The sequence below is a fragment of the Pristiophorus japonicus genome, chromosome 2 (genome assembly GCF_044704955.1).
Source record: "Pristiophorus japonicus isolate sPriJap1 chromosome 2, sPriJap1.hap1, whole genome shotgun sequence".
NCBI classification, from domain to species: domain Eukaryota; kingdom Metazoa; phylum Chordata; class Chondrichthyes; family Pristiophoridae; genus Pristiophorus; species Pristiophorus japonicus.
Window position 1 is genome coordinate 349,891,135 of NC_091978.1, and position 12,904 is coordinate 349,904,038.

Sequence of the window (12,904 nt, forward strand, 5' to 3'; positions counted from 1 at the left end):
TTTTATTTTAAATGTACTTATCTCATTACTAATCTCATCATTCAATGTCATGTCCACCTGTTCTATCTCCCGAGTAAATACTGAAGCAAAAAAAAATTAACATTTCTGCCATCTCTCTATCGTTACTTGTGGTATTAAACTGTCTATCCCTTAATGGCTCTATTCCCATCCCAACCTTCCTTTTTTTATTGATGTGTCTGCAAAATATTTTACTATTTTGTTTTATGTTCCTTGATAATTTCATTTCATAGTTCCTCTTTGCCTTCCTAATTTTTTTTTACTTCTCTCCTAATCTTTTCGTATTCTCCCTTATCATGCACCCCCCCTGCTGTCTATGTATGCCTCTTTCCTTGCCCTCAGTTGTTCCCTTATTCTTTATTCATCCATGGAGTCTTTTTAGTGTTGAGTTTTTTCTTTCCAATTAGCGGAATATATTGTTCCTGCATTCTGTTGAACATCAAAAAAATAAAACGCGAGAGTCTTTCAGTCCTTAGAAGTACTGGCTTTGTTCGATATACTTTTGGTTTTACAACGCTGTAAGCAGCTACTCTCCCTGTTCCTTCTGCCAATCTCTTGAAATGACGGGGGCTTCAAATTAAGAGTTTGACAGAATATAGTAAGAAAGCAATTGACTCAACTAAACAAAACAGTTACCCTAGTTATACGTATTGTAATTATTGTGTTGTATATTTCCTCTGTAAATTACCTAACCAAATAAATTCAGGCAGAAATGTTATCCTGTATGATATTTTCCATCTTCTGGATTCACAGGTCATGCATTGAAAATCCTACCTAAATTGCAGTGTACATTGTAATGTATGCAGCTGTGAGTATACTCACAGGTTTGTAGAGCTGTTGAGCCTACAGCCACACTAATCTGAAAACACCCGATCTCGTCTGATCTTGGAAGCTAAGCAGAGTCAGGCCTGGTTAGTACTTGGATAGGAGACCGCCAGGGAATACCAGGTGCAGTAGGCTATTGCTGCTGCCACAGGCCGCTCATGGTTCTGCACACATCCTTAATCCATTAATCCATCAACAACCTTTTTGCCCCCCTTTAATCAGGCACTTGTATTAATGTTTAACAACACAATAGTTGTAGAGCTGTTGTGTTATGAGTGGCTTAGCCAGTCATGTGATGTTCAATAAAACCCCCGCCAGTTGGGTTCAGGGGGTTCACAATGAGGCAGGTGGTTGTGAGCCCGGTGGATGAACTGGTAATGTGTTGTGTGGTTGTTAAACCTTTGCTGATAAACCTTTTTAGTTCTTAATAGCAATATGTTGCTAGAAATTCTTAAGCAAAGAACCAATGAAGCAAATACATTACACACACAATTCCCGGTTATAAAGGGCAATTCATAAACCTCATCTATGCTAACTGAGTGCAGCAGAGATTGAAAGATAGGGGTTTCATCCAGAGAAGTGCATGGTCTGCATACAGGAACTGCCGTTAGACTGTGCCCAAACATTAGCAAAAGTCATGGAAAATAAAAGTTCAAGGGGGAAAGGATATGTTTTAACAAGGGGTGTTTGCTGGTTTGTAAACCTTCTTCTGCATGTGCTGGAGAATTTTACTTACTGAAATGAATTTATTCTGCGATGTTGATAGCTTACAGTATTTGTGGATAACAGTTGGTCAGGTGCAGCTGTATTGAGATTATTTTTTGTGCAGTATATTTTATTTATCCAAATAAGGAATGAATGGATTACTGCCAACAAAAGTCTGACAATTGCATCTTGTTCATATGTTAACTTTACATAGGATATACCGCATAGAAACAGGCCATTCGGCCCAACCAGTCCATACCGGCTTTTATGCTCCACACAAGCCTCCTCATCTAAATCTATCAGCATAACCTTCTATTCCCTTCTCCCTCATGCTTGTCTAGACTCCCCCTAAATGCATCTATACTATTCGCTTCAGCCACTCCCTGTGGTAGCGAGTTCCACATTCTCACCACTCTGGGTGAAGAAGTTTCTTCTGAATTCCCTATTGGATTTCTTGGTGGCTATCTTATATTGATGGTCTCTAGTTATGCACTTCCCCAAAATTAGAAACTTTCTCTATCCACTCTTTCATAATTTTAAAGACCTCTATTCAGTCACCAATTGGCCTTTTGTCATGAGAAAAGAGACCCCGTTCATCATTTTCTGATAGGTATACACTAACATTTCTGGTATTATCCTTGTAAATCTTCTCTGCACCCTCTCCAGTACCTCTATATCCTTTTAATAATATGGCAGCCAGAACTGTACACAGTACTCTCAGGTACGATACAGGTTTAGCATAACTTCCCTACTTTTTAATTTTATCACTCTAGAAATAAACCCTAGTGCTTGGTTTGCTTTTTTATAGCCTTGTTAACCTGTGTCACAGCTTTTAGCGATTTATGTATTTGTACTCTGAGATCCCTTTGTTCCTCTACCCCACCTAGACTCTCACACTTAAGTAATAAGTGACCTCCCTATTTTTCCAACCAAAATGTAACACCTCACATTTATCACCAACTATATGCCCATTCTGCAAGTTTAATAATGTCCTCCTGTAATTTGTTGCATTCCTCCTCAGTATTGACTGTCACCTCCAGTTTGGTGTCATCCCAAAGTCAAACAGTGAAATTCCTACTCCTGCTACTCTTTTTTGCAGATTGAGTGTGAGGGGGTTTAATCAACTCCGAGTCTGTCTGATTTGCTACTATTTTAGACTTTACATTCAAGTTCAGCCGTATGCCCCACAATATATACAAAAGCAAAATACTGCAGATGCTTGAAATCTGAAATAAAAACAGAAAATGCTGGAAATACTCAGCAGGTCAGGCAGCATCTGTGAAGAGAGAAAAAGAGTTAACGGGCCTTAAATTGCGGCATACGATGTGCGCACCCGCCCGAAAAGGGCCCGCAAGTTCTGGGGTTAGGCGTGCACTGGGCATGCGCCTAAACCCGGCACTTGTGATCTGTCAACTTCTCGGGCAAAGAGTTGGGTTATTTGCCCAACTCCTGCCCAGCGAATGTCTTTAAAACTCTTATGCCCGGTAAAAGCAGGAGTAAGGCCTGCTTTTACCAACGTAAGAGTTTAAAAGATAGAAAAAACATTTAATGACTGATTTTTATATTAAAATCCCTGTCCATTAAGGTAAGTTTATTTTTAACACTATTGAAACACTTTTTTAAATCAAAAAAAAAAATATTTTTTTCTAAAACATTTAATTTAATTCAACTTCTATTAATTTTAGATAAGTGAGGGTTTTTTTTAAATTTATGTATTGTATTTTCATATTTGGGGGGTATTCCCATTCATAGTAATGGGAGCTCCATACAAACGGAGCTCCCATTACTATCTGGGAAAATACTTAATTTTGATTGGTGGTCTGGCCCACGCGATCCCAGGATGCGCTTATGGTCCTGTGATGCGAGGACTGCGCATCTAGGCAATGGAGTGGAAGTGTTCGTTCCTCCAGAACCACCAGGTATTTTCGTAATTTTTCTCGCGATCGGAGGCATCTGCCCACAGGAAACCTCCAATCGCAATTTCTGGGTCAACGTTTCAGGTCGATGACCCATCGTCAGAGGTTCTCTTCCAAGTCGCACGCTACCCTAATTTGGTGGTGGACAGCCGTTCCTTTGTCACCACTGGCTCAAATTCCTGGAATTCTTTACCTAACAGCATTGTGGGAACACCATTTGCACAAGGACTGCAGCAGGTCAAGGCAAAGGCCCACCACCACTTTCACAGAGCAATTAGGGATCGGCAACAAATGTGGCCTTGCCAGCATTGTCCACATCCCATGAGCAAATTTTTAAAAACCTGCAGCTGATGCTTGGGGCAATGTTTTCCACAACTGCGCAGTTACTGCGAAATTCTGTTAATAAGTAAGCAGGACAATTCAAAATTGATCAATGTTTCCCAATTTACAGTGTAAAACAGTAAAGTGTTATTGATAGATTTTGCAGGATCATGTTTCATGTTTAAAAGCATAAATCCCTCAATTGTATTGTATAAATATTAATTACAAGTATTAGTTGAAATAAAAAGTATCACTATTTTGTGTTTTATGCCCCAAAAGGGAATAGAAACATAGAAAATAGGTGCCGGAGTAGGCCATTCGGCCCTTCAAGCCTGCACCGCCATTCAGTAAGATCATGGCTGATCATTCCCTCAGTACCCCTGTCCTGCTTTCTCTCCATACCCCTTGATCCCCTTAGCCGTAAGGGCCATATCTAACTCCCTCTTGAATATATCCAATGAACTGGCATCAACAGCTCTCTGCGGCAGGGAATTCCACAGGTTAACAACTCTGAGTGAAGAAGTTTCTCCTCATCTCAGTCCTAAATGGCCTACCCCTTATCCTTCAACTATGTTCCCTGGTTCTGGACTTCCCCAACATTGGGAACATGTGTTATGTAGGGGTGCTTGTTACATGTAAATTTATAGAGAAAGAAAAATGACAGTAATTCACTAGTTATATTCTCCTAGAAAATGTGTTAAAGTTTCTTCAGCAGCAACAGTGTTCTTCAAATATCTCTGGGCGCATCATTGTTTGTGTTGGTAAACACAAGTCAAATTTCCTACAGAGGAAATCATTTTCGTAGTGCTGGGTTTCTAAGGCAAGATGAGAGAGCTCAAAATGTTTATAATGAAAATCAAATGTTGGTTTCATCACAATAATCTCCTTCCCCTAGGGAAGAAGGTTAAAATGGAGCTACATAACAGCATCATAATTACTCTGTTGGCTCGGTGCTCCACTGTGTCTGTAGAGCATTGTTGATTGCTGTGACTTACTCGGAAGGTATAATTAATGTATTGTGACCTTCAAACTGTTTCAATGTCTTTACTGCTAGTTTGTGCTAAAATCAATACATACTAATCAAGCGCCTTTTTTTTACATTTCCAAATTATTATTGTGCTACAATAGCCTGGTCACTCAGCCATGTTGCAGGACTAAATACTTCTAGATGGTTATCTCAAATCTGGCAATCTAACTGGGTAGTTAACAGGTAAATCTCTTTGGAGTCAAAATGCTCTCAAAATACTGTTTAAACTTCAAACAGTAGAGTGGCTATTCAAATTATAACCTAATGGGTATAGTGTGCAATCACAATGACTGTACTAAAATAATGGGTCTCGAGATAATTAAACACTTGGCTGTCACTTTCTACTTGATCTGCATCATCTTTTCAGTGTTGCACATTATAGATCTACTTTGTAAATATTTAAAACATTCAATTGAAACATCACAAAGGGCCTCCAATTGTTTTGGGCTATAAAAATATTCTACCAAAATTCTAATTTTGTTTTTAATTGTAAAACCTCCCAGAATGTGTTGGCTGAAGGCCTTTTAACCAAAGGTGGAGCAAAAAATGGGGGAAATCCGAGGGATGCAAGGATTGGAAGAGCAGAGAGCAAATATTGGCACATGGGGCTGGAGGAAGTGGCAGAGATGGGGAGGAGTGATATTATGTAGCGATTTGGAGACGAGGCTTTTGAGATGCTTTGTAGGAGCTAAGTAAGGACAGAAAGTGGGGGAGAAGGATGACACAGAGAGAGAGCACACCAATGCTGCAGTCACAAAGGATGTCATTGATGACTCTGGCATTCTTGGTGCTGTGGGTAAGCGGAAACTGACCAAGAATTTAAATCCAGGCGATATGAGCATGAAGATGGATGTGACCAGTTCAAGGGCCTTAAAGAGGAAAGGAAGGTTGGCTGTAGAACAGTAGTTTAAGAAGCAAATGTGATCGAGGAGTGATTTTTGAAGAAAGGAGAGGAAGGGATGGGTTCTGAGGAAAGGGAACCATTGACGATATCGGCACACATTGGATCAAGTATAGGTAGTTGTGTGGAGGGAAGCTATTTGAGAGGGATAAAAGCACAGGAGGAAGAGGACTGGAAAATTGAAGTAAAACATCTGTGAAGAACAACACAAATAATTGGAATCACTGAACGATAATATGTAACATTGTTTTGGAAAGTCTGGGCTCAATTTTCCCCAGTTATCTACGCCATTATTTTGGCAGCGGCGCTTTATTTGGCCTAAATTTAAAATATCCAAGTTTCCCCAAAGATTGTGCGCCAGTGTAACTTAGTTAGGTACGATTTTTTTAGGTTTGTTTTTTTTTTGCGTCGCTGCCACCCGCGCCAATTCTGGCTATTTAAGCAAGTTTGGCCAGCTCCAATTTTTCTTAGGACAGCATATGTGACCGCTGTGGAAAAACCTTCTGGGCGGTTAAGAAAATCAGCAGAGCAGATGCAGTTCCACAGCCCAGACAGCAGCAGCAGAGAAGGGGGGAGAGAGAGAGGAGGGGGGAGAGGCTTTTCAGCCAGAGTTAGGAACGGTAACCGGCATCGGGAGGAGGAAGTCCTTCGGCCAGGCTGGCACCGACACCGGGAGACTCTTTGGCCAGGGCTAGCAGCGGGCACTGGCAACGGGAGGCCCTTTGGCCAGGGCTAGCAGCGGGCACTGGCAACGGGAGGCCCTTCGGCCAAAGCTAGCAGCGGGCACTGGCAACGGGAGGCCCTTTGGCCAGGGCTAGCAGCGGGCACCGGCACCGGGAGGCCCTTCAGCCAGGGCTAGCAGTGGTAACCGGCACCGGGAGGCCCTTCGGCCAGAGCTAGCAGTGGTAACCGGCACCGGGAGGTCCTTCGGCCAGGGCTAGCAGCGGGCACTGGCACCGGGAGGCCCTTCGGCCAGAGCTAGCAGCGGGCACTGGCACCGGGAGGCCCTTCGGCCAGAGCTAGCAGTGGTAACCGGCACCGGGAGGCCCTTCGGCCAGAGCTAGCAGTGGTAACCGGCACCGGGAGGTCCTTCAGCCAGGGTTAGCAGCGGGCACCAACATCAGAAGGCCTTTTGGCCAGGGTTAGGAGCGGCACCGGCTCCAGGAGGAGGGGTGGAGGGAAGCCTTTCAGCCAGGGTTTGGAGCGGCACCAGGAAGGGGGGGGGGGGTGGGGAGGGGCAGGGGGTGATGGCATTTTGGCATAAACACTTTAATAATTTAATGATGGAATGCTGCTGCAAGGTGCTTGTGCAGGTTGCTGTGAGCTGGCCAGAATGTGTTGTATGTGTCACTCTCCAGCCTCAGCCCACAGTGTGTCCCTGGCAACCCGATCTTTTTGGCGCAGATCTTAGTCTCCACCCCCAAAGCTAAAGGACAGGCTAGGCTGCGCCAAAATGAACAATTCAAACGGGGAAAGTTGGATGATTTTTTTTTAGGTGCGTAATTGGGCCCAAAAAAAACGGGCGTCACTCTTCAAGTACGCCAAAAAAACAGTTTTGAGGAAAATTGAGCCCATTTAGTTTAACTTTTTTTCCGAAAATGTGAATTAGAATTTGAGATTACATGCAATCAATTTGAATTCATTGAATCAATATGAAGTAATTGAATTTTATATTTCAAAGAGTACCTGATTTTGGTCAAAAATATGTTCAATCTTGCTGGAGATTATTTAAAATCAGTCAGATGTACCTTTGCAAAATGCCGTATTTAAAATGAACTTACAAATGCTGACCAGTTTCACATGGACAAAATCAAACTACTTTTGTTGTTGGACAGACAAAGTGAGCCTTGTGGTAGGTTGTTTATAATGATCATTGGGTTACTAAAGGTTAGGATTGGTGGCATTGATTATAACTAGCTATCATTTGGAAAGTAAGGTTATTGGAGTCTTGTGCAATAAGTGTATCTAATTTTATGTTGTTGTACTTTGAGGCTATTCTAACCCAACAGCTCTCCTCACGTTGAGAAGCTAAGCATGGTATTTATGTTATCATGTTCCATTAGTCCTATTTCACTGTAGGAGCAGAACCAGAAAGAAAATTGCTGGGTATATACAGAATGTCAGTCAGTATCTGCAGAGAGTAAAGACAAATTAATGTTCCAGGTGGAACCTTCAGATTTTGAAATGTTCCAATTTTTTTCTCTTATTTTACAATATCAGAACACCGAACAAATCACTTTTTAACACAAAGACTGCAGATTCTGGAAATTGAAATAAAAACAGAAAATGCTGGAAACACTCGAGCATCCTTGGAGAAGGAAACATTAACCTTGCCTTCCTCTCGGGTGCTGCCTGACCTGCTGAAGGGTTTCCAGAATCTTCTGTTTCTTTATTTCCCACTTTTTGACCCTGTCTTGTAACATTATTTGTTTTCTTCTTTTCCCAGCTTTGTAATGTCAGAATATTCGAGCATGACAGACACAGAACGCGACCAGATTGATCAGGACGCCCAGATTTTTATGCGAGCGTGCTCCGATGCCATCCAACAGCTGAGGACAGAAGGTAAAGACAAACGGTTGGGATTTTGCCGGCGCTCAGCGGGCAGGTTCAGAAGTGGCTCCGTTGTCAAAATCTAAAAGATTGACAGCAGGGCGATATCCCGCTCTGAACCTGCCTCCGTGTCAGTTTCCCAAGTGGCGGGTGAGCCTGAGATAGTTAAGAGGGTTTTTAAAGGAAATTGAACAGGATTTTACCACCTACTAACCATTTTTCCAACTTTTTCAGGAGGTTCCCGTCGCTCGGGGATCACGTCAGGTAAGTAGGTCGGGTTTTCAATGATTCTCCACTGCTTTGAATAGTTGACAACTGCCAAGGTGGTATAAAAGCTGCCTTTTCAGAGCTGGGTTGTTCACTTTCCAATGTTAGAAGTTGGAGCCTTCAAATTTGGAATACACTTTTGAGCTTTATGCAGTTTGGAAGTGTTGGAGTATACTCTCTATCCAGTGTCGCCTCCTTGGAGAAACCTCTCTGACCATTGACAGATTGCTTCTGTCATCTCGACTTCAGCTGCCATTAATTCCATCAGCATTAGTGCCCTTGATAAACTCTCACCTTGGTCCTCAGAATCCCACCACGATCAGCCCCAACACCAACATCATCAGGCACACCAGCAACACCAACAACAACACCAACCTTCTCTGCAATCACCTGATGCTTGAGAGGACACATCAACACATGAGCACATTGCTGCCTGGGAGGCCAGGGATGGCCTTACCATGTCCAGATTTACTTCACTTGATGCTCTACATCCTGGCATCACCCCACAATGCCCATTTATTTGGTGCGGGAAATGCACATGACTGCTTTAATGGGGCCATTAAGTAAAAGTTGCACTGAAGAACCAATTAAAGCAGTCACATGCATTTCCCGGACCAATTAAATGGAGCAGCTCTAATTACTTCATTGATGACTCAATTCCAGCGCTGATACTTAAAGCATAGATCTCATTTTTAAAAGTTGATGTAGGAGTGTTCGAGATGATTTCCAGAGATCTGAGTAGTGTTATAAAGCTGATAAAAGTGTGGGTCATGGATACACAAAGGCAGAGGGCCGGTGCAGGCATGTGCAGGGAGTAAAGACTGGGAAACTCTTAGTGGTGTCAAGTCTGAATTTAGTAATGTCATTTTGGCTTTTCTCAGATTTTTGTTTTTCTGACTTTCAATTGTAATTCCACTCTTCCCCTGCCCCACCAACTCTTTGCAGGGTGAAACCCACTGTAATGCCCAGCATTGTGTTTTACCCCAGTCTCAGAAAAGCATCACTGTGCCCTTTGCTATTTGCTTCATGGATTCTTTGCTTAAAAATTCATAGCAACACATTGTTATTAAGAACTATGTTCCTTCTCTTTTTTTTTACATGCCCCCCCCTATTTATTTTATTTTCTCCGTTTCCCATAGTAGCTGGTAATTATTCTGCTATTCACACCCTATCTAGACTCATCTTTTGTTTCCTAACTTGAGTCATTACCATCTCAATTTGGCCCATCATCCCATTTGTGTCTCAAATTTCTCCTGCCTTTCACCCTATCATAGACCTTCCCTTTTGTTCTTTCCTCCCCTCCCGCTTTCAGTGCCCCTTGCATTTCCTTAAGAATCTGTTACACTTCAAACTTTTGGCAGTTCTGACAAAGGGTCATCGACCTGAAACGTTAACTGTGTTTCTCTCCACAGATGCTGCCTGACCCGCTGAGATTTCCAGCATTTTCTATTGTTATTAAGAACTAGTTGGTTTATTAACAAAGGTTTAACAATCACACTACATATTACCAGTTCATCCACTAGGCTCACAACTGCATACCTCATCATGAATGACCTAGACCCAACTGACTGGGGTTTTATTGACTGGCTAAGCCACTCACAACGCAACAGCTCCACAAATCTATGAGCATACTCACAGATTACACCACACTAGCCATCTTTAAATCTAGTTAGCCAACAATGCTGGAAATCGACCTCTTGTGTTTTTTTTGCGGGTCAGGTCGCATTCTCAATCTGGAGGATTTGTATTATGAAACCTCTCACGAGTCAGGTAGACTGAACCGAATCTCCCTTCAAAAAAAATTAGCAACACATTGTCTGCAGCACCAATTCATCAGTACTGGGATCACCCTGGTCAATCTCTCTAACTGTTCTTTCTGACCACAACTGGAGCACCTTAAACTCCCTTAGTCCTCCTCATTACAACCCCCTCCCTCCCCCCCCCCCAGCCATTGAGAGATATTGGTTTCACTTTCTTTTGTAAATAGAATTGACTCTGTTTCCAAAGCTGACCCTGTATATCAGTTCGATGGGAAAAGCTTTTAATTGTTGAAATAATTTAGTAGGGTAAGCTGTGTTGGATTTCTGTCAGAACCTCTATACATAAGACAAAGAATGAGTCACTAATGAATGCTTGCAGTTAACTGTCTCCTAAACTCAATGCTAGATTTTTCAATGATGAGATACTTAGCCCATGTGGGATTATTGTTGACTTAATGTGACAATAAGTTACAGAAAATTGTGGATAATTGTGCATTAAAGGCTTGTTTCTGTTACAGCAACCAAGAACGTGATTTCTCCCCAAGTGAAGGAACACAGGGAAGGTGTCCTGGATTTGCTAGAAGTTTACCTGAAAAGTAATTTTTATTGATATTTTGATTGGGACCATGGGAAATGCTTCATGACTTCAAGAAACACTAGAAAAAGTGTTTGCTACATAAAATATTGCTGTATTAATTTGCTTACAAAGGATAATAATAACTTGCATTTATATATATATATATAGCCCCTTTAACATAGTAAAACTTCCTAAGGCACTTCACAGGAGCTTTATCAAATAAAATTTGACATTAAGCCACATAAGGAGATATTGCGGTAGATGACTAAAAGCTTGGTCAAAGAGATAGGTTTTAAGGATCACCTTTAATGAGGAAAGAGAGGCGTAGAGGTTTATGGAGGGGATTCCAGAGGTTGGGGCCCAAGCAGCTGGATGCACAGCTGCCAGTGGTGGAGCGATTAAAATCAGGGATGTTCAAGAGGTCAGAATTGGCGGAGTGCAGAGATTTCGGAGGAGGGAGGGGTGGGGGGCTGGAGGGGATTACAAAGATGGGGAGGGGTAAGGCCATGGAGGGATTTGAAAACAAGGATGAGAATTTTAAAATCGAGGAGTTGCTTAACCAGGAGCCAGTGCAGGTCAGCGAGCACAGGGGTGATTTGTGAATTGGACTAGCTGCAAGTTAGGACACGGGCAGCAGAGTTTTGCGTCACCTCAAGTTTATGGAGGGTTGAACTAGGGAGACCAGCCAGAAGTGCATTGGAATAGTCAAGTGTAAAGGTAACAAAGGCACGGATGAAGGTCTCAGCAGCAGATAGTTGGAGGCAGGGACAGATAAAATGATAAAATAAACAGTCTACCAGACCACAAATTTGTTAATATGTTTGTTAATGTAGTTTATAAACAATAAATAGATGAGAAAAGACAAATAGCAAATTTATAGTTATATACAGAACATGCATTCTGCCTTGAATGTAGAAAGTAATGAACACTTTTTAAAAAAAAAAACTGGTCCTGAGTTTCCCATGGAACCTACTGCTTGTCTTTCAGGACTTCAGAAGGGCTAGGAATACTCTCCCTAAGATCTAACCCTGGTACCCTTTGAAGTTGACCCAGTACAAAGGATATAAAAATATGTATCTCTAGTAATTGCATCATCTCTGATTTCCTAGGAGGAAATTGCCTGTTTCTGGCACTTTGGAAGGACTGAAAGGCTTCCCCTTGCCTATAAATCCTATTATTAGGTGACAAGGCATGAAAACTCCTTGTGCACATCCTACAATAAAAAATCAGAGCAGAACTGTTGCAAACTTATTTTCAGCTCCACTGAAATCCGGAGCAAATTAGCAAACTCATCTGTCTTGCTACATGTCGCAGAATTCTAATCCGTTCAGCAGGAGGCTAAGCTTTTCAGTAAATCATCACCTTTCCCAACACCTGGAGAATGCAAACATTCAATGCATAACCCCAAACAAAACACATCTACTCCATATATGTATTGTAAACCTCCTCAACAGCGATTATTAAATATTAACCAAAATTCTTACGCCATGCTCTTAAGCTAGTTGACATTAACGCAGATAGGCCGCAAAATTTGGTACCGATCCGTTTGGGGGGCGGTAACAGCAGTGAGGCAGGAGTTCCTGTGCCAGGTGCGGTAGTCTCGCCCCGCGACCTATATTCAGGTTACCACCCCCGAGAGGAAGTGGAGTGCAAAATATCACGCTCCACTTCCTCTCTGGAGCGGGACACAAAGCCTCTGCGAAGTTCGCAGCGCTATACGGTGGGAGGAGTAGTGCTGCTGCGTAGACAGGGCCCTCCCCTTCATTAAAGGGGAGGGCCAAGCTGCCGACACTGCGGGGGGGGCAACGGGGCCAATTTTGCGATTTATGTTGTGGTGGTGTGAGTTACGTATTGGGAATGTTTTTTTTCCACAGTCTTCTCTTTGGGCGCTCCGAGGCTGGCTGTTTAGCACGAGATTTTCGCTTGCTCAGCTGGTCTAGCAATCCAAAAGAGGTGTGCAACGCCTCCCTTAGCGCCCCGCTCCTCACTCTGGGGCCCAGCTGATGCATTTTGTAGCTGAGGATGCAAACCATTTCC

At 42.5% G+C, this 12,904-nt stretch overlaps 1 protein-coding gene and 1 pseudogene across 3 annotated transcripts in view; both read left to right on the forward strand.

Annotated features, from left to right (window-relative positions):
- stx18 (syntaxin 18) overlaps positions 1–12,904 on the forward strand; it is a 188,544-nt gene that overhangs the window by 153,529 nt on the left and 22,111 nt on the right. For 2 of the 3 annotated variants that reach the window (XM_070872272.1, XM_070872274.1), the window contains 3 exons: positions 8,160–8,275; positions 8,498–8,527; positions 10,809–10,886. In XM_070872272.1, coding sequence (XP_070728373.1) covers positions 8,160–8,275; positions 8,498–8,527; positions 10,809–10,886 — 224 coding nt within the window. The remainder of the gene's footprint in view (positions 1–8,159; positions 8,276–8,497; positions 8,528–10,808; positions 10,887–12,904) is intronic. The other variant, XM_070872273.1, reaches the window with a different exon arrangement.
- LOC139251332 (5S ribosomal RNA) lies at positions 860–978 on the forward strand (annotated as a pseudogene).